Source organism: Neoarius graeffei, chromosome 15 (genome assembly GCF_027579695.1).
Source record: "Neoarius graeffei isolate fNeoGra1 chromosome 15, fNeoGra1.pri, whole genome shotgun sequence".
NCBI classification, from domain to species: domain Eukaryota; kingdom Metazoa; phylum Chordata; class Actinopteri; order Siluriformes; family Ariidae; genus Neoarius; species Neoarius graeffei.
In genome coordinates, this window is record NC_083583.1 from 47,202,296 (window position 1) to 47,229,903 (window position 27,608).

General features: G+C 40.6%; 2 protein-coding genes across 2 annotated transcripts in view; one reads left to right on the top strand and one right to left on the bottom strand.

Moving 5' to 3' along the window:
* mark1 (MAP/microtubule affinity-regulating kinase 1) overlaps window positions 1-8,369 on the top strand; it is a 106,507-nt gene extending 98,138 nt beyond the window's left edge. Inside the window, exons 17-18 of the mRNA XM_060941499.1 lie at window positions 3,268-3,312; window positions 5,972-8,369. Of these exons, the coding sequence (XP_060797482.1) occupies window positions 3,268-3,312; window positions 5,972-6,314 (388 nt within the window). The 3' untranslated portion in view covers window positions 6,315-8,369. The remainder of the gene's footprint in view (window positions 1-3,267; window positions 3,313-5,971) is intronic.
* Window positions 8,068-27,075, bottom strand: zgc:172076. Its single transcript, XM_060941500.1, has 9 exons — window positions 27,009-27,075; window positions 22,202-22,248; window positions 21,663-21,861; window positions 15,727-15,887; window positions 14,298-14,430; window positions 14,037-14,193; window positions 11,224-11,347; window positions 10,946-11,135; window positions 8,068-8,934 (listed from the first exon to the last, which is right to left on the bottom strand). The coding sequence occupies exons 1-9, from the start codon at window positions 27,040-27,042 to the stop codon at window positions 8,774-8,776; spliced, it is 1,206 nt and encodes a 401-aa protein (XP_060797483.1). The 5' UTR covers window positions 27,043-27,075; the 3' UTR covers window positions 8,068-8,773.
* Window positions 27,076-27,608: the final 533 nt, after the last annotated feature.

The window sequence follows — 27,608 nt, forward strand, 5'->3', positions numbered from 1 at the left end:
ACCAGCTCTGATGTGTGTTTGTGTTCATTGTCCTGTTGTAACTCCCAAGTCGTGTTCAAGTTTCTGATGGTTTATGCTGAAGAATTCTGAGGTCGTCCTCCTTCATTATTCCATCCACTTTGTGCAATGAATCGGTTCCACCGGCAGCAAAACAGCCCCAGAGCATGATGATCCTACTACCACCACCAGCTGGTACAGTGTCCCTCTGAACATGGTGGTCATTGTGGCCAAACAACTCAATCTTTGTCTCATCTGACCATACAGCTTTCCTCCAGAAGGCTTTTTTTTTTCTTTGTCCGTGTGGTCAGCTTCAAATTTTAGTTAAGCTTGATGAAGGTGTCAATTTTGGAGCAGGGGGTTATCAGGAGCAGTCCATGGTGATCTGAACTGTAGACAGTGATCCATCAGCTTCTAGTTCATGTCAGGGTTGTGCCATGGTGGTTCCCAGGTTCTTCCTGACCATCCAAACCAATTTCCTTTCATCTGAGGGTGACCGTTTGGGTTTCCTTGAAGCAAAGTGGCTTGGCAAAGTGACTACACCTCACAATAACTTGCATACAGTTGTTTGAACTGATCTTGGAATTTGCAGTTGTTTAGAAATGGCTCCAAGAGACATTCTGGAGTTGTGTATATCTGCGATCCTCTTTCTCAGATCTGCACTGAGCTCCTTGGACTTTCCCATTTTACTGTGTGTTGGTCAGTCCAGTGAATGCTGTAAACAAACCCTTTTTATGAAGCCACAGAAAAGCTATCAGCTGTAGTCAATCATGATCACTAACAGGAAGTTAAGAGACCTCGGCCTTGGCAAGATAGGAGACATTTTGGAAGTTTCAGTACCTCCTAAATTAATAATCTAAGTTAGCGTATGTAAATTTTTGACCCTGTATGTATAATTTTGACCCGGTGTTGATTTCAGAAAACCGAAAGAAAATTAAAATTTGTGCACCAAATTCTAGTGGGTTTTTTTTTTTAAAGATGTATGCTGTACAGTCATTCTGCCACAGAAAAGGAACAGTTTAGAGAAATTACTGAAAGCTCAAATATTGCCATGACATTCATGTCACTGTCTGTAAACTTCTGACCACAAGTGTGTGTAGGTATGTGTATATATATAATACACACACACTCTTTAATCTCAGCAGTCTGTTATAAATCTCTCTTAACCCTGCATGTTGGATATAATATGAACCAAACTGATGCATGTGTCCATTTTGTGTTGATGCGACCATAACAAGAAGCTTCAGTCTGAGCGTAACAGAATGGCTCAAACTGCCCATCATCGTTGGGTCACTAAATTTCAGTCCCTTTGTATTGTACATCATTATATGTCAGGCTTAACACAGCATCCTGTAAATGTGCTCAGCAAACAGAAGAACATAGTAACATTTGAACATACAGTGCAATGCAATAATGAGTACACCCGCCCGAAAAACGACATTTTTCACAGTATTAAAATGAACACAAACAATATGTCCCAAACAGTTCCTTGATAATGTTTATTGCACTATGTTCTTACATTATAACTCAAGCAGAAAGGTGAAAAGATGCCTTAAATTACATATTTTTCTGTTTCCGTGAAAGTGGGGTGGAGCAAAAGTGAGTACACCCCACAACAAACTCAATTACATCCAGTACATTTAGTACTTTGTATGGCCTCCATTATTTGCAATGACAGCCCCAAGTCTCCTTGGCATGGAGTGCACAAGTTGACAACATTTGGCTACGTCAATCTTTTTCCATTCTTCAAGGATGACATCTTTCAGAGCCTGGATGTTGGATGGAGAGTGATGCTCAACCTGCCTCTTCAGTATTCCCCAAAGATGCTCTATAGGGTTCAGATCAGGTGACATACTTGGCCATGGAATCACTCTCACCCTGTTCCTCTTCAGAAAGTCAGCAGTGGCCTTAGATGTGTGTTTTGGGTCATTGTCATGTTGAAAAATGGCACGACGACCAACGGCCCGAAGTGATGGAAGCATCTTAGCTTTCAGTATAGAACAGTACATTTGAGAATTCATGATGCCATCAATGAAATGCAGCAGTTCTCCAACACCCGCAGCACTCATGCAACCCCACATAAGAACACTACCCCCTCCATGTTTCACTGTGGGCACCATGCATTTTTCCTTGTACTCCTCACCCTTGCGACGCCAGACTGTTTTGAAGCCATCAGTTCCAAAAAGATTGATTTTGGTCTCATCACTCCAGAGTATAGAGTCCCAGTAGCCTTCATCCTTTTCAGCATGTGCCCTGGCGAACTCTAGACGGGCTTTTTTGTGACTGGGCTTTAGGAGAGGCTTCCTTCGGGGACGACACCCATGCATGCCATTCCGCTGCACTGTACGGCATATTGTGTCACGTGACACATTCACTCCAATTTCAGTCTCTACTTCCTTAGATACCTGTTGTGCACTTGCATGCCAATTTTCCTCAACTTTTCTCATTACAAGCCGCTCCTGCCTGGGTGTTAATTTTCTTGGCCGGCCTGTACGTCTCTGTACTTTGGCTGCAGTTCCATCTGTCTTGAGTTTTTGGATCACTTTTGCAACCGTGTTCTTACTGATAAGTAAGGCTTTACTGATCTTCTTGTAGCCCTCACCTCTCTTGTGTAAAGCAATAATCCGCTTTCTCAGATCCAGAGACATTTCCTGGCCATGAGGTGCCATTGCTGACCGCAGGAAATGGGAAAGGGTGGTTTGCTTTTGGTAACAGCCTTTTGTAGCCAACTGCCTAATTAACACCTGTGTAATGACTAATTAGACTCACCTGTGGTTAATTGTTTGTCAGGTCCACATTGGTAGCCTAAAAAGTTGCTTTACTCAGAGCCCTTCAGTGGGGTGTACTCATTTCTGCACCACACAAATTTCACTAAAACTGAAATAAAAATCATTTAAGTTATATTATTAGCCTTTGTTTCGAGTTCAAAAGCTCAACAGAACCTGTGTTTAACTTAGTCTGGGAACATTTTGGAAATATATCTTTGTGTTCCTTGTCATATTGTGTGAAATGTTACTTTTCAAAGAGGGTGTACTCATTATTGCATTGTACTGTATTAAATGGATCAGAATTGATAGATTTTGCTGCATTCCACTTTCTGTCCTCTTTTAATTCCAGTGAAGGCTTCTAGATACGTCAGTTGCATTAATGCTGCATGAAATATGTACTGCTGGATGTCTTCGCTTGTTTCATCCCCTGGTGTGCTTGTGTGTGTGGTAGTTTCACATTTCTTCCTCTGTTTCTCAATCTGAACTCTTAACTGTCTTTAAGGCTACCCAGTGAAGGAGAGGCCAGATGCAGAGCAAACAGCTTAAGGTGAGACATCAGTCAAGTGATGCCTGTGTCAATCTTTTTTTTTTTTTCCAGTAGATAGTTTTCACTGACGTCACGGCATTCCGGGGAACGCCCTCCAGCCGCTATCTTGTGGGGCTAACAAAACGGGCCATCGCTATTACCGGCTACGTTATCTCTGACGAATTTATAAAGTTATATAGTCATCTCATCTCATTATCTCTAGCCGCTTTATCCTTCTACAGGGTCGCAGGCAAGCTGGAGCCTATCCCAGCTGACTACGGGCGAAAGGCGGGGTACACCCTGGACAAGTCGCCAGGTCATCACAGGGCTGACACATAGACACAGACAACCATTCACACTCACATCCACACCTACGGTCAATTTAGAGTCACCAGTTAACCTAACCTGCATGTCTTTGGACTGTGGGGGAAACCGGAGCACCCGGAGGAAACCCACGCGGACACGGGGAGAACATGCAAACTCCACACAGAAAGGCCCTCGCCGGGCCCGGGGCTCGAGCCCAGGACCTTCTTGCTGTGAGGCGACAGCGCTAACCACTACACCACCGTGCCGCCGTTATATAGTCAGTTTTCTAAAATAAAGATCAATGTCTGCAAAATCAAGCAAACGGAAGTATATGGATACATTGCACGACATCTCACGACAACGGTATGCAGCCAAACTGGCCTTGATTGGGGGAATTGACCCCTACGAAGTGGACAAAGAAGCATTTTCAAGTGACTATGCAGGGCTGCCATCCATATCGTACCCTGATATTGTGAACTATTTCGTGAATAGTAAAAGTGCCTACACACCTTGACGACCTCAAAGCATACAAGTCGCTGGAGTCATACAATTATTTTGTCTGTGGCTGGGTCCGTGAAGTCCACCATATAAAAACAAGTGACAGTCGTGTCCTAATTACAGCCAAGGTATGTAAACATTGGAATTTTAGAGCTCTCAACACTGCATATAAATGTGTGTGTGTGTGTGTGTGTATAATATCGAGTTGATTTAAGACAAATTTTACATCCATTAGTGGTATTACAGTACCATGTCAGTTCCAGTTAGGCATCCTCCAGAGATTGTTTACACGATGTTTTGGTTTCCAAAAACACAATTGATTGTTTATTTAAACAACTTACCACTTATAAAATGATCGGAGCAGACTTTGCTGTGTTTGGAAGGCTGATGATCCTTGCGGTTGATTCTTGCAAGCCATAGATTTCTCCTTTGTATGCTGAGTTTCTTTGTTTGCTCGCCTTCGTGCTCCCATACAGTGGGAATTCCATAAAAGCTCCGCTTGACTTCATCATCTGACCTATTACGACAGCCGTGAATACAACAGGTGTGCACCGTTGCTAGCTTTAAATAGCCTGCTTGGGTTCTTTTGAAGACTTTGTACTCGCGCGTTACAATGTGTGCTCAGTGACCCGTACGGTAAGCTTGACCCGCAAGATGGCCGCCACTAGGGAATCCCCGACTCTGTGCCGTCATGTGCAAACTATCTATTGCTTTGAGGTCTGGATGAGGTTTACATTAGTGAGAAATGGTTTGGCCAGGTGGGGGCAGTGCTGCACCAATAAAAACTTGGTAATTTATGTACCAACACAGCCTTCATCTGACAATTCTCTTAGAAGTACCTTATTAGAAGGTTATCAGGGGTGTTTTTGCATGTTGTCTTAACAGGATGGCTGGTTTCCAAAGGTCCATGTTCCCAATATGCATAGCTTACATCTTTAAAATGAGTGTGCTATGTGATTTACATATATTATTTATGCCGGCTGTGCATTTAATGTTTTGTTTGTTTAGTTTTTAAAGAAAGTTAATAAGTCTGTTGGCACCTAATTGTTTTCCTAGTAAATGTTTGTTAAAGCCTAGTTCAGCTTCTGATGTGTATTTGTGAAAACCATAAAGATGTGTGCTGGCATAGGTGTTCATTCTTGTTCAGTGTGAACACGTCCACTTTGGGCAGAAAATTAAAAACTAAAAGTGCAAATCAGCACCTTTTGGATGTGTTGTATTCTTTGTAGCTGTGCCTGAGAATGATGCCAGATTTACAGTAACATCAAATAATTATATTTGTTAAAACCCACAGAACAACAATCGTAGTGTTTCACCACATGTTTTTGGGTGGGTAACCGGCCACACCTCATCTCAACCAGTCATCACTGATTTGAAGATTGGTTAATGTGCAGCATTGCAGATATGCATGCAGAGGTGCACTGACAGCATGTCATGTTACGCTTAAGCTTCCTTCTGTCTCTCTCTCTCTGATTTGCAATAAAAATACGCTTCGGTGCAGAGGTATAAACCAGCCTTGGCTCAATATTTGGGATGAACTTGTAGTTTAAATAGTGGCTAATATAATAATGGCTGGCAGAGTGGTGCAGTGGTTAGCACTATTGCATCACAGCAAAAGGTGTTCTGGGTTTCTTCCGGGGCCTCCAGTTTCCTCCCACAGTCTAAATACCGTACATGCAGATTAGGTCAACTGACTACCCTAAATTGCCCATAGGTTTGTGTGTGAAGGGTAGTGATGGGTGGCCTTCCCAGGGTGTACCCTGCCTCTCGCACAAAGTCAGCTGGTATTGGCTCCAGTTTCCCCCGTGACCCACACCAATAAGCGGTATAGATGATGGATGGATAATATAATAATGGGGGTTGTTTTCATCCTCAGGAGCGGTTCAGGAGAACCAAAGGACGATGGGCGTGATTCTAAGCCACGATCTCTACGCTTCACATGGAGCATGAAGACCACGTCATCCATGGAGCCTGGAGACATGATGCGAGAAATCCGCAAGGTGCTTGACGCCAACAATTGTGACTACGAGCAGCGCGAGCGCTTCCTGCTCTTCTGCGTTCACGGCGACGCCCGTCAAGACAGCCTCGTCCAATGGGAGATGGAAGTATGCAAGCTGCCCCGCCTCTCTCTCAACGGTGTCCGCTTCAAGCGCATCTCGGGCACTTCCATCGCCTTCAAGAATATCGCATCCAAGATCGCCAATGAGCTGAAGCTGTGACCGGCATTAAAAAACAAAAGAGGGAGTGATTCTGCCAAAAACTGCAAAATGGAAGCTTGCTACGTTGATGTCTACGTTCCCAGTTAGTTTGGGTACCATTTTGAGTTTACTGCTTTCTAAAGCTACTGCTGTATGGGTTGACCAGTGGATTTAAAAAGATAAGATTGGGGGGGGGAAATGTGCATCCTTGGTATCCCCAGTTCCCTTCTTTTCTCTCAAGTCCCACATATACACAAGGTTAGCATAACCATCTTTGCAATAATAATGAAAACCCCCGTCAGGGTCAGCAGGTGGGTGTTCCTTTACAGAACTACCTTTGTAGGCTAAAGCAAAGACTTTTAACGCTACTTTTTCCACATGTACAGTCAAGATACAGAATGTTTTGTTGAATTGTTCATAGACTTGTATAATACAAGACTCTTTCAGCCTACGTATCTGAAGGTGTTGTATAGTATTGAGTTCTGCACAGAATTTTTTTTGTTAACTGTCTTACTGTTTTGTTTAGCTTTTTGCTTTCCTTGTATGATTTTAGATATGTTTTTGCCTCTGCCATGTGACGTTTTAATGATCCTTTTATATTTTCCCCCCACTTTTCAACAGGATGTAGAACCAGTAGATCAGTGGCAAGTTACTAACCAACAGTGTTTCATAAAACAAGCCGTGCACATTCCAAAGGCAAATTGTTTTAACCTGCAATCTTTTTATTCTTTCACCCAAGTCTCAGAGCTGTGCTATTAGTGAGCAAGTTTGACACTCTGCCATTCCATGTATGCTAAAAAGGGATATAGCTTTTGAATTGATTGAGGATAACGCTGTAGTTGTAGCAGATGTAGCCCAAATAGGAACAGGAGTGGAACAGGGTTGGTTAAAGATTTTCTTTCAGCCGTTTAATTTGAGTTGACTTCATCTCATTGTCCCTGAAGATGCTCTGTTTATTTATTATGGTTTCGACACCACCTTGACTGCGCTGCTTTAACTTTTCATCCTTGTGTGAAAGAAGTAGGGTGTGACGTTTCTGTTTTTGAAAATGTACCTTAATTTGTTCCTTTTGTAATTAGTGATGATGGTGATGGTGACGTGTTAAAACCACTCGTGCTGGAGCAGTTCCTCTTGTTCCTGTATACTGAGGTAATGAGGGTTAAATGTGCAATTCTTTTTGTTGTATTACTGTAATTCTGACACACAAATGGTCCCCGACTGCACACATTTCAAGAGAAAGATTTTGTTTAGTTTGCTTATTTAAACATGATTTTAAAGTGTCTTTTCAGAGGTTTAAGCTGTGATCTGATTAAGCTGATCCTTGAGGAGCGTGGCGTTTCATGTTGTAACGGTACATTTCCTGAGCAGATGCTTGATTTATGCTGCCTTAGCGAATGGAGCTGCTTGAAGGTGTTGGGAGAGATGGCAGAAGATTTACTTAAAATGCAACTACCACCCCACCCACCCTTTTCCCCCTAGTCATTTCACCTCTACCGCCCCCGTACTCCCTCCAATCAGTGTAGTACTGTACATTTCTCAGTAAAGTCTCATGGGTCATAAAGGATCAGTCTCACTGGTGCACATTAAAGCTTACTTGAAATGAGATTCCGAGCCAAAATGTCTGGTGTCCTTTTTTTTTTTTTTTTAATATTATTTTTATTATGATTAGTTGTGGGTCATTTTAGTGCTGTTAGGAATTATCTAAACCTGCAAAAAAAGTACAAACACTGTAATATCTAATATAAATACCTACTGCTGTTATAAGAAAATAATCAATGATGTATTGTGGTGTGACGAAGAACATTTTATTCATTAAGAACAAACATCAGTTTGTATCTGTTTGTAGTTACATTTAAGGTTGTGGAACATCCATAAAACAAATTACAATCATTCTGTCTCATCGCCTCTCACAAAGTTGATATGATAAACAAATGCAGTTTGTCACGTTACATAGAAACTGTAAAGCACAAAGCCATCTGTACTGAATACTCTCTCATAGTGGAAAACTTGGCAGGAATATTTTCACCTTAAAGCACTGAAACGCAATGGATATGTCCTTAGAGAAATATTCATACGAGCGATGTTTGTTTTTTGTTTTTAAATAAAAATGCAAACGTAATAATGATTAGATTATGTGGACCATCTGGTGTAAATCCCTTTGCAAGGTGTTACTATATAAAGAAAAATGTGTTGAACTAAGCCCATTAACATAACCCTACTGTCAGAGCTGCTGTTCTAGAAAAACAATTAACTGCTTCTGAGCATTTGATAATTAAACAGTACTGTAATGTATTTTATTTCATAGCCTGTACATACAGTGGATCAGTGCATTTCACATCACATCAAATGAAATAACAAAACTCTTTTCCGGAACGTTGTTTCAATACGACTTAACTATGCAGAGCTTTGCGCAAGCTCTCCAAGTACAGCAAACCATCACGTGTACTCTGTAAAACATGTCCTGTAGCTGGGTCATGACTCTACTTCTGTGCAGGCACCAGGTCATCAATGCCTGCGTTGTCCTCCAGTCTCTTCTCAATCCTGATGAGAAGTTTAACCCCGTCCACCACGAGCTGCGTAAACTCCACTTCTGTGAGTCCAATAGTTTGTTGGTTGCTTATTTTGTACCATCCATGTGAGCCTGTGTAGAGAAAGTCCAGTTAAATTGGTTACATGTTCTATCTTTTGGTACTTATAACTGACATTTAAATCATATTTACCAACTGTGAAGTGTTTGACATAAGAAGAAACTTGCTTTATTATCCATGTTTGTTTATTTTAACGTAAGAAATATCATGATGCTTTGGTACATATATTAATATTCTGAGGAATTAAACCTCAAAACCTTTTTGATCAAACTTGAGCAAGATTCACGATTTATTTCACTCAGCAGTTTTCATGGTTGCTTAACCAAACTCTAAAGCTCTGGACCTGTATCAATATGATTTTATGAGCTGTACTGCTGCCACATGATTAGCTGATTTGGATAATGAGCATGTGTACAGTGGTGCTTGAAAGTTTGTGAACCCTTTAGAATTTTCTATATTTCTGCATAAATATGACCTAAAACATCATCAGATTTTTACACAAGTCCTAAAAGTAGATAAAGAGAACCCAGTTAAACAAATGAGACAAAAACATTATACTTGATCATTTACTTATTGAGGAAAATGATCCAATATTACATATCTGTGAGTGGCAAAAGTATGTGAACCTTTGCTTACAGTATCTGGTGTGACCCCCTTGTGCAGCAATAACTGCAACTAAACGTTTCCAGTAACTGTTGATCAGTCCTGCACATTGGCTTGGAGGAATTTTAGCCCATTCCTCCATACAGAACAGCTTCAACTCTGGGATGTTGGTGGGTTTCCTCACATGAACTGCTCGCTTCAGGTCCTTCCACAACATTTCGATTGGATTAAGGTCAGGACTTTGACTTGGCCATTCCAAAACATTAACTTTATTCTTCTTTAACCATTCTTTGGTAGAACGACTTGTGTGCTTAGGGTCATTGTCTTGCTGCATGACCCACCTTCTCTTGAGATTCAGTTCATGGACAGATGTCCTGACATTTTCCTTTAGAATTCGCTGGTATAATTCAGAATTCATTGTTCCATCAATGATGGCAAGCCATCCTGGCCCAGATGCAGCAAAACAGGCCCAAACCATGATACTACCACCACCATGTTTCACAGATGGGATAAGGTTCTTATGCTGGAATGCAGTGTTTTCCTTTCTCCAAATGTAACGCTTCTCGTTTAAACCAAAAAGGTCTATTTTGGTCTCATCCGTCCACAAAACATTTTTCCAATAGCCTTCTGGCTTGTCCACGTGATCTTTAGCAAACTGCAGACAAGCAGCAATGTTCTTTTTGGAGAGCAGTGGCTTTCTCCTTGAAACCCTGCCATGCACACCATTGTTGTTCAGTGTTCCCCTGATGGTGGACTCATGAACATTAGCCAGTGTGAGAGAGGCCTTCAGTTGCTTAGAAGTTACCCTGGGGTCCTTTGTGACCTCGCCGACTATTACACGCCTTGCTCTTGGAGTGATCTTTGTTGGTCGACCACTCCTGGGGAGGGAAACAATGGTCTTGAATTTCCTCCATTTGTACACAATCTGTCTGACTGTGGATTGGTGGAGTCCAAACTCTTTAGAGATGGTTTTGTAACCTTTTTCAGCCTGATGAGCATCAGCAACGTTTTTTCTGAAGTCCTCAGAAATCTCCTTTCTTCGTGCCATGATACACTTCCACAAACGTGTTGTGAAGATCAGACTTTGATAGATCCCTGTTCTTTAAATAAAACAGGGTGCCCACTCACACCTGATTGTCATCCCATTGATTGAAAACACCTGACTCTAATTTCACCTTCAAATTAACTGCTAATCCTAGAGGTTCACATACTTTTGCCACTCACAGATATGTAATATTGGATCCTTTTCTTCAATAAATAAATGGCCAAGTATAATATTTTTGTCTCATTTGTTTAACTGGGTTCTCTTTATCTACTTTTAGGACTTGTGTGAAAATCTGATGATGTTTTAGGTTATATTTATGCAGAAATAGAGAAAATTCTAAAGGGTTCACAAACTTTCAAGCACCGATCTACATGTGTTCTTAATAAAGTGGATGGTGGGTGTATACAGTTGCATACTGTCCGCCTCCATGCGAAGTCTCAGTCTGTCCAGGATGTTGTCCAGGTGTTTGTGCTCAGGCAGGTGTATCAGTCTGATGGTGACGCTGGCCTTCAGACCGGTGCCCACCTCTGCTGGTGAGCTCACCACCCAGCCCAAGTGAGGCTTCCAGATAAATGGGTGCCTTAGTTTATTATATATTGCCTCCATCTGAAAGAGGAGCGGTGGCATTCATTCAGTGTCATGTGTAATGAGCTTTGTCAGCATGAAAGCAAAGGTAGCCTTAACCATATCTCACCTTTATTAGATTGATGCATACAGATGCAAATGCCTCGTGGATGTTGGCGTCACTTCTGGAAGACACCAGTTTCAGATGGTCCTCCATGTTCACCCAAACTGCTAGGCTCCCGTTCTCACTCATCCTGTACGATGGTATGCATACAGACATGATGACTAGCAAAATAATGATCAAGTCTTTGTTATCCTCTTGGGGGGGTGTCAAGGGGTTATAGTTGGAACCAGTGTCGGACATGCACATATGCGTGTATCAGCCATTCAACGAAGTTCAGAACTCTAAATTTTAAATTCTTTTGAAATAGTAATTACGTCTTCTGAATGAACAGCAATTTTAAAAATCTTGCTGTCAGAGATGTAAGCTGATGTTCCATGTTGGCGGATAAGGAGAGTTGCCAAATAAAGCTAGTTTTAAAATCCACCATGACCACCTAAAATCATGTTTTATAGCAAATAATCTGAAATAAATCTAAAAGTATGGCAAACAAAGGCTAAGTGTAAGGGCAGATACAGTGGTGGGCAAAAGTTTACATACCCCAACAGAATTTTTCGTTTCTTGCCTATTTCTTAGAGAAATTGAATGATAATACACAAAAACCTTTATTTCACTTGTGGTTAATGGTTGGCTGAAGCTATTTATTGCATTCATTACTGCGTTTACTCTTTGAAAACAACAAAAACTACCTAAATGACCCTGATCAAAAGTTTACATACCCCTGTGAATTGGCCTGAAAACCTGTACACAATTTGACATAAACAGGACTGAATGGCAATTAAAGGCAACTACCTTCACCTGTGATCTGTTTTCTTCTAATTAGTGGGTGAAAATAAAAGTCAGTAAATTGCTGGACTTTTGAGAGAACCTTTTATCCCTCATCCAGTGCTGCGCGTCATCTTTGAGATTGAGCCATGGGAAAATCAAAGGAATTGTCAAAGGACCTGCGTGAAAAGGTAGTTGAACTTTATAAATCAGGGAAGGGATATAAGAAAATATCAAAGCAATTAAAAATGTCAGTCAGCACTGTTCAAACAATAATCAAGAAGTGGAAAGTCAGGGGCTCTGTAGACACCAAAGCCCGTTCAGGTAGACCAAGAAAAATTTCACCCACCACTGCTAGAAGAATTGTGCATGATGTAAAGAAGAAGCCCCAAATAACATCTGGTGAACTTCGAGATTCTCTGAAACAAGTTGATGTGGATGTTTCAAAGAGTACAATTAGGAGACTCTTGAGAAGAAATGGGCTGCATGGGAGAGTTGCCAGAAGAAAGCCCCTTCTACGCAAATGCCACAAAGAAGCCCGTCTACGATATGCCAGACTGCACAGAGAGACACCCCAAACCTTCTGGCAAAAAGTTGTGTGGAGTGATGAGACCAAAATTGAACTTTTTGGGCACAACACTAAACGCTACATCTGGCGAGGAATCAACAAGGCCTATGATGAAAAGTACACCATTCCCACAGTGAAACATGGTGGTGGATCTCTGATGTTTTGGGGATGTGTGAACTACAAAGGCACTGGAAATTTGGTGAGAGTTGATGGCAGGATGAATGCAGTCACTTATCAAAAAAATACTGGAGGAAAATTTACACGCCTCAGCCCGGAAGCTGCGCATAGGACGAACTTGGACATTCCAGCACGACAATGATCCAAAACACAAGGCCAAATCAACTCGTCAGTGGCTACAACAGCATAAAGTCAAGGTCTTAGAGTGGCCATCTCAGTCTCCTGACCTCAACATTATTGAGCCACTCTGGGGAGACCTCAAACGTGCAGTCCATGCAAGACAGACCCAGACTTTACAGGAACTGGAGGCTTTTTGCCAAGAAGAATGGGCAGCTTTACCATCAGAAAAGATAAAGAGACTCATTGACAACTATCACAAAAGACTTCAAGCTGTTATTGATGTTAAAGGGGGAAATACACAGTATTAAGAATTGGGGTATGTAAACTTTTGATCAAGGGTCATTTGTGTAGTTTTTTTGTTGTCATAATGGTTTAAAAAGAGTTAACATTTTCTTGACAATAAATGGCTTCAGCCAACCATTAACCACAAGTGAAATAAAGGTTTTTGTGTATTATCATTCAATTTATCTTAGAAATAGCCAAGAAACAAAACATTCTGTTGGGGTATGTAAACTTTTGCCCACCACTGTAGTGTGCTGTGAGGTACTGAATCATCTGTAGATCTAATCATTTGTAGCTTTGTACCTAGATCTAAATATCTAAGTATTTAGGACTCATTCATTGAGTGAATATTGTTTATTGTGCAATTCTTCTGTATTAAACTTAGTCCTGGAGGACTGTTTTTGATTCTTTAATATTAGCTACTCTAATAAATGGCGGCATGGTGGTGCAGTTGGTTAACACAGTCGCGTCACAGCAAGAAGGTTCTGGGTTTAAGCTCAGTGACCGACGGAGGTGTGGAGTTTGCATGTTCTCCCCATGTCTGTGTGGGTTTCCTCCGGGTGCTCCGGTTTCCCCCACAGTCCAAAGACATGCAGGTTAGGTTAACTGGCTACTCTAAATTATCCATAGGTGTGAATGTGAGTGTGTGTGATTAGAGGTTTTCTCCTCTCATAATAATCCAGTAGAAGGCAACAGGAAACCACTACTGTAATTCTTCCCAAGAGACTTTGATGGCTGAAGCCGTCAGAGCGGCCATGACACTGCAGTGATATGCCAGATAGATAGATGGAGTCTAATAAATATTGAGCCATGTTTTGTTAATTTTGGATTTTTTTTTCTTCTGCATATTAATGCAGTATTCCTCCAGGAATGGAGTGTAGCACCATGCATGGCCCTTGGTGAGTTTTACCACAATGCCCGTGCATCAGGCCAATCACGGGCCACGCCTATCTTCATTAATATGGTGGGCGGAGTATCCAGAATGAGCCCTTTATTTTCTGTCTCTTGGTTGAGCTCGTCCATTGAGTACAGCTTGCCTGGGAGTTCTTCGCTAAATTGGTCCAGAGCTGGAAACCAAGCAACAAATCATTCTTGCTTGTATGACTTTCTCGGTTTTTGCATTGTGATGACTCACCCAACACTTTACTACATTTATAGTTTATTGTGGTACCCTTTTTAGCCAATGCCAGGAGCAGTCTCCGCTCCCCTCGGCTGCAGTGTGTGGGGAAGGAGAAATCTTCAATGCAGCGAGAAGCACTCACCTCACAGCTCACAGCATAGGCTAGGTCAAAGTCATCACCTCCCTGCACACACACACACACACACACACACACACACACACACACACACAGGGAATCCAGTGGTATGCTGATGATGAGACATATTCACACCAGAATATCTATTACTATGTAAGGAATAAAGCATAATGGGATGAGTTGTTGGAGGAAAATAATCAACAATGGTTTGATGTGATGTGACGTTTCTACCCTGAAGTGATTATTTTCCTATAACAGCATGGCCTGAAGAGTTTCATTCCTCTTATCCCACTACAATCTGAAGAGAATTACATCTTTATCAATTAAACAATGCAAATGTAGACCTACCCTCTGCTAGTTATTAAAAAATGTGCTATCAGACAACATACATTTTCTCCTTTTATACTGTAGGTACATTTAATGTTGCGAAACAAGCGTCTCTCTTTTTTTTCCTCTCTTGCACAAAAGTCCTCTGACCTAAAGACGTTTAATTTCTTCTTGCAGAAATCATCATATCAATGAAGATACATTTTTCTCTATTAAAAAAAATATTTACAAGGGCTTTCAAGTGGCACAAAGGAAAACCATTTGCCTATCGCTGGAATATTCTGTTCCTGGAAGTTAAGAGAGCTAAATTTCCATGTTGGCTGAGTGGGAGGATTACTCAGCATTATTATCTGATTTATCTCCGCATTCTTCCCGCCGTCACTTTTGTCACAAGACAAGCCAGTCGTGGGTGCCTGTGAGCTCATGTACGTTAAAGAGGGCTGATGGTGTTTTCCTCCAAGTGCGTGATGCTGCATGAGCAGCAGAAAAAGACTTGGCTGGCTGGTTTCACATGCATTAGCCCTCGTTCTTGGTTTTTGCCATCATATGACGGGAGAGCTGGCTGGTGGGTGAGAATTGAGGAGAAAATGTGTAAAAATAAAATGAATCTGCTTATTCTTATAGCCTCAGTCTATGTGAATTAGATGTTGCAGTAGAAGCAAGATGATTTAATATAAAACTTGAAGATGACGTATCCCCCCCCATGAAACCCCACTCCAAATTTTCCTAAGTTGAATTGGTCGTCATGGACATATGAAAAAAAAAAATCACAGAAATGTCAAAAGGCACAACTCCTCTAGTCACTTGACATAACTGTCAGGTTTCGTGAAAAAATTCCAAATAGTTTTTGAGTTATACTCTGGAAACTAAAATGTTTATGGACAGAGCGATGGCTATATATATATATATATATATATATATATATATATATATATATATATATATATATATATCCCCCCTTCCCTGCATTATATGCAACTTTAACAGCACTGTTGTATAAATATTACTAATACTCACCTTGAGGTTGTCATAATTGAAGTCACTCTTTTGCGTAATGTGATCGAGCACCTTGTAGCTGTGGTAGGCTTCAATGATGCGGTCAAAAAAGTCACAGAAGAGAATGTAGGACTGGGCATCGCCAGCTAAACAGCCTACAGTCACGGGCCCTGAAATTGTTCCTGTGTCACAGACAAATTGATACATACGGTTCCTTTCAGAAAAGCTATCGCAGACCATTTTCCTTATGCAGTAGTTCGTTTTCGCTCACAGTCTCATGTGCTGGAGGTTATTGAAGTGTTAGTTACTTAAGACCATTCAGCCATCTCAGTGCCCTGAGAAATCTTTTAAATGACCCGAGAGTGCCTTGGGAAGTGAAATGCTTAGTGATGACGTTTATTGAATACCTTTTTGAACTGCAGTTTAGAAGGATTTAGTATAAATACGGAGGTGATTAAAGGAGATCGTGTGCACTGATTGGTTGAGGGATTCGGACTATTTCTGGGTAATCACCTCGAGCGACTTGGCGAAATGGCGGCCAATCGCTTCGTCACTGTAAGTGAGGAAGAATTACAAATTATGAAAGAAAATGCTGTTCCTAAAAGTACTAAAGATGCTATGAAGTTTGGTCTAAAACTATTCAAAGGTAAGGTGGGATTGTGATTATTTTTTAAAATCTATTTCAAAAAGTATTTTACATGAGTCGGTATGGATAAGTGACAAGTCTGCGCATGCCTTTATTACATTTGCATGCCACTTTTGAAGTTTGAAAAATGTACTACGTTTTCTGAAATAATCACCTGCGTATTTATACTAAAATAATTCTCCTCAGGCTCAGTGAATAATAATCTCAACTTCATCTCGGTTATTATTCACCAATATTCACCTCAACTTTGGTGAATAATTGTTAAATAAACTAACGCGACGACCTTGCCAATATTATATACGCACATGACAACAAGGCCACAGAACAGCTTCGATTCATCTTGCCTATAAATCTCTTGAACTGTACAAGAGGCATGAACACCACTGGTGTTTTGATGATGGTGTAGAAGAGAACCGTCAGTGACTGTGATGAATGTGAAGGCCATAGCATATGATTTTCATGCTCATCGAACCATTCCATGAGCCCTCGTACCCTGTGGACAGGAGGCAGGGTCATCCTTGAAGAGACCACTCATCAGGATAGAAATGTTTCATTGTAGGATAAAGGTGATCAGTCTGAAGAACTTCTGTAGCGATTTGCAGGAACTCCTCCCTCTCGGGATTAGTGGAGTCATAAACGCCTTAGCATTTAGTTAGCATTTTTTCCCTCTTTTAATTTGTCAAATGCCTGAAGGGATGCAGTGAGTTACCTGGAAAGGTTTGCATTCCGCATGATTTCAGCGGTTATCTTTATAAGCAAGTGCAAAGGTTGGCATCTTAATTTACATACATACACTTTTGAACATTTTTGTTATTTGCAATGAAAGAACATCCGTCTCGTTGGTGTCATCATTTCAAAATAAGGTTATACAAACATTTGCGTGCAGCTGTTACTGTACAGTAGTGCTTGAAAGTTTGTGAACCCTTTAGAATTTTCTCTATTTCTGCATAAATATGACCTAAAACATCATCAGATTTTCACACAAGTCCTAAAAGTAGATAAAGAGAACCCAGTTAAACAAATGAGACAAAAATATTATACTTGGTCATTTATTTATTGAGGAAAATGATCCAATATTACATATCTGTGAGTGGCAAAAATATGTGAACCTTTGCTTTCAGTATCAACAATGCTTTCAGAAAAAGCATTCTTGATGCTCATCAGGCTAGAAAAGGTTACAAAACCATCTCTAAAGAGTTTGGACTCCACCAATCCACAGTCAGACAGATTGTGTACAAATGGAGGAAATTCAAGACCATTGTTACCCTCCCCAGGAGTGGGCGACCAACAAAGATCACTCCAAGAGTAAGGCATGTAATAGTCGGCAAGGTCACAAAGGACCCCAGGGTAACTTCTAAACAACTGAAGGCCTCTCTCACATTGGCTAATGTTAATGTTCATGTGTCCACCATCAGGAGAACACTGAACAACAATGGTGTGCATGGCAGGGTTGCAAGGAGAAAGCCACTGCTCTCCAAAAAGAACATTGCTGCTCATCTGCAGTTTACTAAAGATCACGTGGACAAGTCAGAAGGCTATTGGAAAGATGTTTTGTGGATGGATGAGACCAAAATAGAACTTTTGGTTTAAATGAGAAGCGTTATGTTTGGAGAAAGGAAAACACTGCATTCCAGCATAAGAACCTTATCCCATCTGTGAAACATGGTGGTGGTAGTATCATGGATTGGGCCCATTTTGCTCCATCTGGGCCAGGACAGCTTGCCATCATTGATGGAACAATGAATTCTGAATTATACCAGTGAATTCTAAAGGAAAATGTCAGGACATCTGTCCATGAACTGAATCTCAAGAGAAGGTGGGTCATGCAGCAAGACAACGACCCTAAGCACACAAGTCGTTCTACCAAAGAATGGTTAAAGAAGAATAAAGTTAATGTTTTGGAATGGCCAAGTTAACCTTAATCCAACTGAAATGTTGTGGAAGGACCTGAAGCGAGCAGTTCATGTGAGGAAACCCACCAACATCCCAGAGTTGAAGCTGTTCTGTATGGAGGAATGGGCTAAAATTCCTCCAAGCCGGTGTGCAGGACTGATCAGCAGTTACCGGAAATGTTTAGTTGCAGTTATTGCTGCACAAGGGGGTCACACCAGATACTGAAAGCAAAGGTTCACGTACTTTTGCCACTCACAGATATGTAATATTGGATCATTTTCCTCAATAAATAAATGACCAAATATCATATTTTTGTCTCATTTGTTTAACTGGGTTCTCTTTATCTACTTTTAGGACTTGTGTGAAAATCTGATGTTGTTTTAGGTCATATTTATGCAGAAATATAGACAATTCTAAAGGGTTCGCAAACTTTCAAGCACCACTGTATATCAGAAGGCTCTAGCTCCACTCTGACCCTGATTAATAAAGCTGTTATTAAAGATGATGAATTGAGTATCATGTCTGATATTGGTGGATAAAACTGGATCAGTATCAGATCGGATAAGAGAAACTTTCAGGTTGTATCCACGGATGTATTTTGTGCTGTGATGATAAATGGAGCATTAACGAGCATGGCATAGGACGGTATTACTTGGAAAGTGCATCACTGTCATGCTGATAATGTTTCACGTTACTTGGTTACTAAGAGGATGCCGACATCAGATGAGTATTATGTATCAGCTGATTCTTAAACCTTTCATACTGTTATCAGTTTAAAAATAAAAAGGTTTGGTTCAGCCTGAGACGAAGAGGTTAGAGTACACTAATTATACTTTCTGAGGACATCTGATGAGCGCTCTGGAGTGCTGATTCATTTTTAGTTGGTTTTTGTTTTATTCATTTTCTCTTCATTTTATTTTCCTTTGAATAGTTGGTGGAGGTACATTTTGAGCTGAAATTTCCATCCAGTATCCTTAAAGGTTCTGTATAAATTTCCACAATAGAAGGGTTTCAAGTAGAACCTCTGCAGGAAGCTACAATCATTAACCATCCAAAGATTACTTTAAATGATTTCTGTTCTAAGAATATATTGTAAAATATATCTACCTAGGAAAAGTCATTTGGAACATGTTCATAAAAAACTATTTGGTAATTACGAGGTGTGTGATGTGAAGCGTAAATGTGCTGAGCTGGGTATGAATCATTCTCCCTCCACACCATAAGTGTCTTTTTGATCTTTCACAGAACGGCAAGTGTGATTTTTTTTCCGATGACTGAACAAAACCCTACGCGTAGTCGACCAGTGGAGTGGTTCTCAGCCAGCAAGCACTGGTATGCAAAAAAATATATAAAGAATAAAGCATGGTGGGGCATGCTGTTATAGTAAAATAATCAGCTATGGATCTTTAAAAAAAAAAGTTGATTATTTTTCTATAACTGCACATCCTGTCCTGTGTTTGTCTTTTATTCCACTTTTATCACAGCAATTGGCCAACAATTACAATTTTTACTTAACAGATGACACTTCATACTTTTTGTTCAGCTTTGAGTTAAATAATGTGTCTGAAACAAGCTCTTATCACTTTATCACTCATGTTATAGAACATCTCTTTTTCTCCTTTCTCTCTGAGTTAATGCAAAAAAAGTGTTAAATATCTCCTTACAGCAAGTTTCACTAAATCACAATAATAGTTTTTTTATTGTTAAATAATAAAACATTTTAAAATCTGTTGATTACCCTTAGGGTAGAGCATCCTTCGTACAAGACCCTGCAGATGAGTGGTTACTATAGAACAGTAGTGAACCATTAATATTAGCTCAGCCAAAACTTAGCCAGACACCAAAAAAGCAACAGGGCAAAGGATTTTGCAAGGGATTAGCGGCAGGCTGCCAGGTCGCTCTGTTGTGTGTTGTTGTCGTCGATGTTGATTTTAAAAGTAACTAAGTAAATTACAAAGAGAAATGAATACTTAAGTCTGAGTGAAAAATACTGTGACGAGTATGCATGGAAGAAAAGTCTGGAGACAGAAATCTCGGTCGTTAGCTTGTGCTACTTGCTCTCAATAGCAGGGGTTTGACCGCTTTATCAGCATTCGCTAACACTACTGATGAACACTAAACCGGCTGGAAGGTGAAGTCACTGCTGCACTGATGGCTCCGACTCGCGGTTAAGCTTGCGTTGGCCTTTGAGAGGCTGAGGGTGATATATTTTTGGTCACGCCCACTATAAATCAAAAGCTAATTGGGTAATTCATCGGTCACTTCCGACGTAAACATACACTGCCATGGCCTTCTGTCCCAGCAATGAAGTCCTAATCAATGAATGAGCCAGCTCTAAACTCTTTTCAGCTTAGAGACAACAAACAAAAAAATCTCATTGGATAACTTGATTGTTTTCAGGGCAGTAACCCTTTCATTTCTGAAGCAAATTTGATAAAAAAAAAAAAAGAGGCCTAATTAGAAGAGAATAACTAGAATGAAAAATTAATATGACAATTTGAAATGCTGATATGTTTGGGCCTTCTCTGAAGGCCCTGATATACACTACCGTTCAAAAGTTTGGGGTCACTTTGAAATGTCCTTATTTTTGAAAGAAAAGCACTGTTCTTCTCAATGAAGATCACTTTAAACTAATCAGAAATCCACTCTATACATTGCTAATGTGGTAAATGACTATTCTAGCTGCAAATGTCTGGTTTTTGGTGCAATATCTCCATAGGTGTATAGAGGCCCATTTCCAGCAACTCTCACTCCAGTGTTCTAATGGTACAATGTGTTTGCTCATTGCCTCAGAAGGCTAATGGATGATTAGAAAACCCTTGTACAATCATGTTAGCACAGCTGAAAACAGTTGAGCTCTTTAGAGAAGCTATAAAACTGACCTTCCTTTGAGCAGATTGAGTTTCTGGAGCATCACATTTGTGGGGTCGATTAAATGCTCAAAATGGCCAGAAAAATGTCTTGACTATATTTTCTGTTCATTTTACAACTTATGGTGGGAAATAAAAGTGTGACTTTTCATGGAAAACACAAAATTGTCTGGGTGACCCCAAACTTTTGAACGGTAGTGTAGAAACAACAAAATTAGAATGATTGCATTTAATATCAATTACGGTACATTTAATAGCATTTAGCAGACGGTCTTATCCAGATCGATATACAACATACCCAGAGCAGATGGGGTTTAGGTGCCTTGCTTAAGGGCACTTCAGCCAGTCCTGCTGGTCCAGGGATTCAAACCAGCAACCCTTTTGGTCCTAAAGCTGCTTCCCTAACCATTAGGCCATGGCTTCACATGGCCTAATGGTTAGTGTAAATGTGTAATTTGAATTACAGAAGGCACTAGAATTAGAACTGCTGCTATAGTAAATGAATCAATACCTTCTGACCAATCAGAATATAAGACTGTCTGTCTCACCTGGGTCCTCCAGGCCTGGACGAATGATGTCATCAAAGATGACTCCGCTCTCAGTGGCCCGGTTAAACTGGCGTGTGTACATGTGTAGATCAAGCACACGGGCCATGCAGGTGTAGTTTCCAGACAGACTTGGGAACTCTTCTTTGGGACAACCCCTCTTCAGTTTAAACTTGCTCATGGGGTCTGGTGGGATCATGCTCTAAAAACGAAATGGTATGGTAAAAGGAGCTTATAACAGATTTCACAGCATGATCCTGGTTTTGCCTGCCAAGGCTGTGTCCTGTAGGAGTGCTTTAAATATGAGTGCACTATTGTGGGAGCTACTGATTGATGGGTATGTCAAGGTTGCAGATGGAGTAAAGGTGGTAATCCACTCAACATCATGACTACTAAAACAATGCTGCTGCTTGGCACTGCTCTGCAATCTTTTTTTTTTTTGTCTCTTTTTCTTTTTTTGCATAGACTAACCACAGCATGGGACTTTCCTCTTGTTTTGCAATGTAAAGTACTTCGTGTATTTTTTTTGTGAAGGGGAATACCTCAAGCACAGGCCTGTACTTTGTCTCCAAAGGGTGATCCTTGGGAGCTGAAAGAGATGATTGATGTTAACAAGAGCTGATGCCACTAATGCCAGTTCTCCTCATATTCTGCTGTTTGATTTACATATCAAATTGCACTGTAAGGATTAAAAATATTTCAAATTAGAGGTGACTCCCATCCTTTTAGTACATGATCCAAAATGGAGACAAAAACAGCTGGACAAATTAAACTAAATGTAAACATTTTTACAGTTCAGTTGCAGGTCATTTGCAAGTCTGCAGCATATAGACATGACCAGCTGCCTTTTTTTTTTTTTTTTCTGGTTTCCTGTTTTGTTTTGGGGACTTTTACACTCAGTCTTGTTTTCAGTAAGTGAAAGGAACTCTAAACGGTGTTCAGGTCAGGAAACTCAACCTGTCAGCTCTGAAGAATCTCTTTAGGCAAGATGAGGCACATTCACTAATTTAGAAGAACATAGATGGATTTGAGAAGATTAAAAAGCAGTAAAGTGGCATATGGTTAAATAAATATTCCCTTAAAGGAAATATCTCCCCTGAATGATTTGCATATTAATGTTTATAAGTAATATGTGATCTTAAGTTGCATCCAAGATTACAATGAATAATTTCATAAACTACTCACAATGCTGTTTGACTACCTGCTGATAGTGGCACTGGTAGAAATTAGCCCTTGCTTCATCTCTACCCTGAGTGAGTGAGTGCAGCAGAGCTTTACTCTTTTAGTCTTTGCAACTGTCTCAGCACCTCATCTGTACACACTGCTTAAATAGATTCATTTCTAAACCTTCAAATTTCATGCTAATATAAGTACCAACACCACTCTGCTCATCATATTGTAACTCACTAACTAGGCGAGCCGCATCTCTGCTGAATTCAGCATGACTGCAATGTACAGTGCCTTGCAAAAGTATTCATCCCCCTTGGTGTTTGTCCTGTTTTGTCGCATTACAAGCTGGTATTAAAATGGATTTTTGGGAGATTAGCACAATTTGATTTACACAACATGCCTACAACTTTAAAGGTGCACATTGTTTTTGTATTGTGACACAAACAATAATTAAGATGAAAAAACAAATCTGGAGTGTACATAGCTATTCACCCCCCTCAAAGTCAATACTTTGTAGAGCCACCTTTTGCTACAATTACGGTACAGTCTCTTGGGGGTATGTCTCCATTAGCTTAGCACATCTAGCCACTGGGATTTTTGCCCATTCCTCAAGGCAAAACTGCTCCAACTCCAAGTTAGATGGGTTGTGTTGGTGTACAGCAATCTTCAAGTTATGCCACAGATTCTCAATTGGATTGAGGTCTGGGCTTTGACTAGGCCATTCCAAGACATTTAAATGTTTCCCTTTGAACCACTCCAGTGTCACTTTAGCAGTATGTTTATGGTCATTGTCCTGCTGGAACATGAACCTTTGTCCCAGTCTCAAACCTCTGGCTGACTCAAACAGCTTTTCCTCCAGAATTGCCCTGTATTTAGTGCCATCCATCTTTCCTTCAGTCCTGACCAGCTTTCCTGTCCCTGCAGATGAAAAACATCCCCACAGCATGATGCTGCCACCACCATGCTTCATTATAGGGATGGTGTTCTCAGGGTGTTGGGTTTGCGCCACACATGGCGTTTCCCACGATGGCCAAAAAGTTCAATTTTTGTCTCATTTGACCAGAGAATCATCTTCCATGTGTTTGGGGAGTCTGCCACATGCTGTTGGGCAAACTCCAAACGTGTTTTCTTCAGCAATGACTTTTTTTTTTCCTGGCCACTCTTCCATAAAGCCCCACTCTGTGGAGTGTACAGCTTAAAGTGGTCCTATGGACAGATACTCCCATCTCCGCTGTGGATCTTTGCAGCTCCTTCAGTGTTATCTTTGGTGTCTTTGTTGCGTCTCTGATTAATGCCCTCCTTGCCTGGTCTGTGAGTTTTGGTGGGCGGCCTTCTCTCGTCAGGTTTGTAGTGGTGCCATGTTCTTTCCATTTTGCTATAATGGATTTAATGGTGTTCCCTGGGATATTCAAAGTTGGGGATATTTTTTATAAGCCAACCCTGATCTTTACTTCTCCACAACTTTGTCTCTGACCTGTTTAGAGGCTCCTTGGGTTTCATGTTGCTTGCTTAGTAGTGTTGCAGAGTCAGGGTCCTTCCAGAACAGGTTGATTTAAGTGACAGATCATGTGACACTTTGATTGCACACAGGTGGATCTTAACCAACTAATTATGTCACTTATGAAGTGAATTGGTTGGACCAGCTCTTATTTAGCGGTTTCATATGAAAGGGGGTGAATACTTATGCATATTCCAGATTTCTGTTTTTTTCATCTTAATTATTGATTGTGTCACAATAAAACAACAATGTGCACCTTTAAAGTGGTAGGCATGTTGTGTAAATCAAATGGTGCTAACCCTCCAAAAAACATTTTTATTCCAAAACAGGACGAACACCAAGGGGGATGAATACTTTTGCGAGGCACTGTAAAGATGCATCAAATTCTGGAAATTTGAGGCCCGTGGTGGTAGTTGTTGTGTGTTTGTGTGTGTGTGTGTGTGTGTGTGTGTGTGTGTGTGTGTGTGTGTGTGTGTGTGTGTGTGGTTTTTTTTTTATTTAAATCTTCACTAGTTCTACATTGGATTTCTCACTAATATGTTGTTGAATGAGAAAAGATGCTCTTGCTCTTTTGTTTTTAGGAATTAACAGTGAAGCATAACTTCTCCTAATAAATGATATTGTATCTGTGCTAGCAATGTTATGTTGTGACATCAGCACGACACAGCACCAACTTCTCACAGGAATTATGAAAATACAGCAAATTAGCACCAAAATCATTCAACATATCATGGAGAGTTCAATATAAACTGTTGTTGTGTTTCAAGGTAAAGTTTTCCTTTCAGGGTTTTTCGGGTTGTGCCTATGGAGAAAGTATTACAGATTCAATATGGAGCCAAAAAAAAGTGCTTCCCTGTCAAAGATTTGAGAAAGTATATAATCTTAACTAGGGGCGGCACGGTGGTGTAGTGGTTAGTGCTGTCGCCTCACAGCAAGAAGGTCCTGGGTTCGAGCCCCGTGGCCGGCAAGGGCCTTTCGGTGCGGAGTTTGCATGTTCTCCCCGTGTCCGCGTGGGTTTCCTCCGGGTGCTCCGGTTTCCCCCACAGTCCAAAGACATGCAGGTTAGGTTAACTGGTGACTCTAAATTGACCGTAGGTGTGAATGTGAGTGTGAATGGTTGGCTGTGTCTATGTGTCAGCCCTGTGATGACCTGGCGACTTGTCCAGGGTGTACCCCGCCTTTCGCCCGTAGTCAGCTGGGATAGGCTCCAGCTTGCCCGCGACCTTGTAGAAGGATAAAGCGGCTACAGATAATGAGATGAGATGAGATAATCTTAACTATCAGATGAAAGAGAATCTCAAAGAACCTCTTTTTTCCTAACAATGCTATCCAACATGCCCATATCACCTTATTTTATAGATTTAAAAGGCAACTGGCAGTTCTTCTTTTCTCCAAAGTGTAGTTACTTTGTTGCTGTGTTTATTTAGGATTTTTTTTAAGCAGCTACATTTTAAAAGAGAACTGACGAGCAACTCATTATCTATAATCGGACAGCTTCAAATCTAAACTTTAACAGATGTTACAGTAAGAATAAGACCTAACACACACGACTGTAATCCAGATGTAGCTAAATACAGACACTGTATTTAACAAGGCTGTTTGTATTGTATCAGCTAATACAAACAGTTTGGATCATCAGCTATTATCGTGCTAGCTGACGTTTTAGAGGTTAAGCTGTTCATAGTGAGACATTTTTTTCTCACATTCCTTAGTTAAGTGGTGAACAGTGTAAACATTTTACAGGTCTTTTGTTTTGTGTATGCTTTTCTATTTGAATTTGATGGAAGACGATAAAGCTGGACTTCAACTTTTGCCAGAGTATTTATATAGATTTGGTTCTTTTACCACAAAGTAGCTGTGTCTCTGAACTAGTCAAGTCAAGTTTGTTTGTATAGCGCTTTTAACAATAGACATTGTCCCAAAGCGGCTTTACAGAATCTGAATGACCCAAGATATGAGCCAATTTTATCCCTAATCTATCCTGAATGAGCAAGCCTGTGGCAAGGAAAAACTCCCCCAGACGACACGAGGAAGAAACCTCGAGAGGAACCAGACCCAAAAGGGAACCCATCCTCACCTGGACAACAACAGGCAACATGACTGTAACGTTAACAGTTTTAACATGAAGACAGTTTCATTGATGTTATAAACTCTTCATTGATGGAAACTTGAGTGCAAAACTATTCTTGACAACTGCAGTCCTAAAGTTAGCAAGTCAACTGTAGTCCTCAGCCATAAAAGCATTACTGTAAGAGTCCAGAGTGTCTTCCAAGTGTGACTTTCAACTGTCCATATGGGGCCGTCCTCTACAGGAGCGATGTGATGAGACTCCAATCAGACACAGGGTATCAATATTCATTGGTTCTCTTATTGAGAGATGACTACGAACACCAAGTCCATCAGCTGGAGACTGTTATATATCTTGTACATGAACTATTCAGGCCATAACAAACAACAAATCTGAATATATAAGGTCTTCTTAAATGGTGGCTGTTGATATCGAGTAGTAATTGTACGTGTCCTTTACGTAACATGTTCATCAGTATTCTCAAATGAAAACTATTAAAGCTGACATTTTTGGAGAACAGTGAAAATGTTGTTAACTAATACTCGTCCCTGTAGGTCCAATATCTAATGAACAGCTACATGTAGTTTTGATGTAATGCAGAATGAAGACTTACGCTTGATCAGCCATTCTTTCTTTCTCTTCCACATCCTTTCTGGTTGGCGTGTGATTGTGGAGTGCACTGTGCATGGACAGGAATGAGGCATGAGCAATGGCTCGTGACAACTGGCCTTAAAATCGAACAAAAGACCTATTAATAGCCAGGGGGTCTCATCATCCGAGTGCTTACTATCCCTACACCCCTGAGACCTGAGCAGGCTAGTGTTGTATTACTCGGCTGTAACAGTAACCTATTTTTGACAGCTGTTGTTTTATTTTTGAACCTCACAGATAGACAATTAGCACCATTCTGGAGCTGTAGGAACTATTCTGTCTCATTAAGCCATCTTGGAAAACCGTGATTGTTGCTCATGTTTGGATATCGTTCTTTACGACTTTGACATATTTGGCGTAACCCTTATCGCAGCGAGAAGAAATGATGTATGTTTAAACTACTTTTGGGCTGGATCTGTTACTGCTGATTATGCATAGGAGTGACAGAAGTGGAACTGTTGAATCATCTCACAGGGGTGTGTGTGTGTGTTGAATGAACAGTTTCTCATGTCTTTAATGCTGTGGTTTCTCACCACTACAGACCTATGATGCTATTTATTAC

Excerpts from the sequence above, each read along its gene's own strand:
- zgc:172076 (XM_060941500.1), bottom strand. The coding sequence starts at position 27,042 with ATGTGGAAGAGAAAGAAAGAATGGCTGATCAAGC. Across the intron at positions 14,194-14,297 it reads CCTGGCATTGGCTAAAAAGG|CTCTGGACCAATTTAGCGAA; the intron begins GTACCACAATAA and ends CTTGGTTTCCAG. Across the intron at positions 8,935-10,945 it reads ACTTCGCATGGAGGCGGACA|GCTCACATGGATGGTACAAA; the intron begins GTATGCAACTGT and ends TTCTCTACACAG.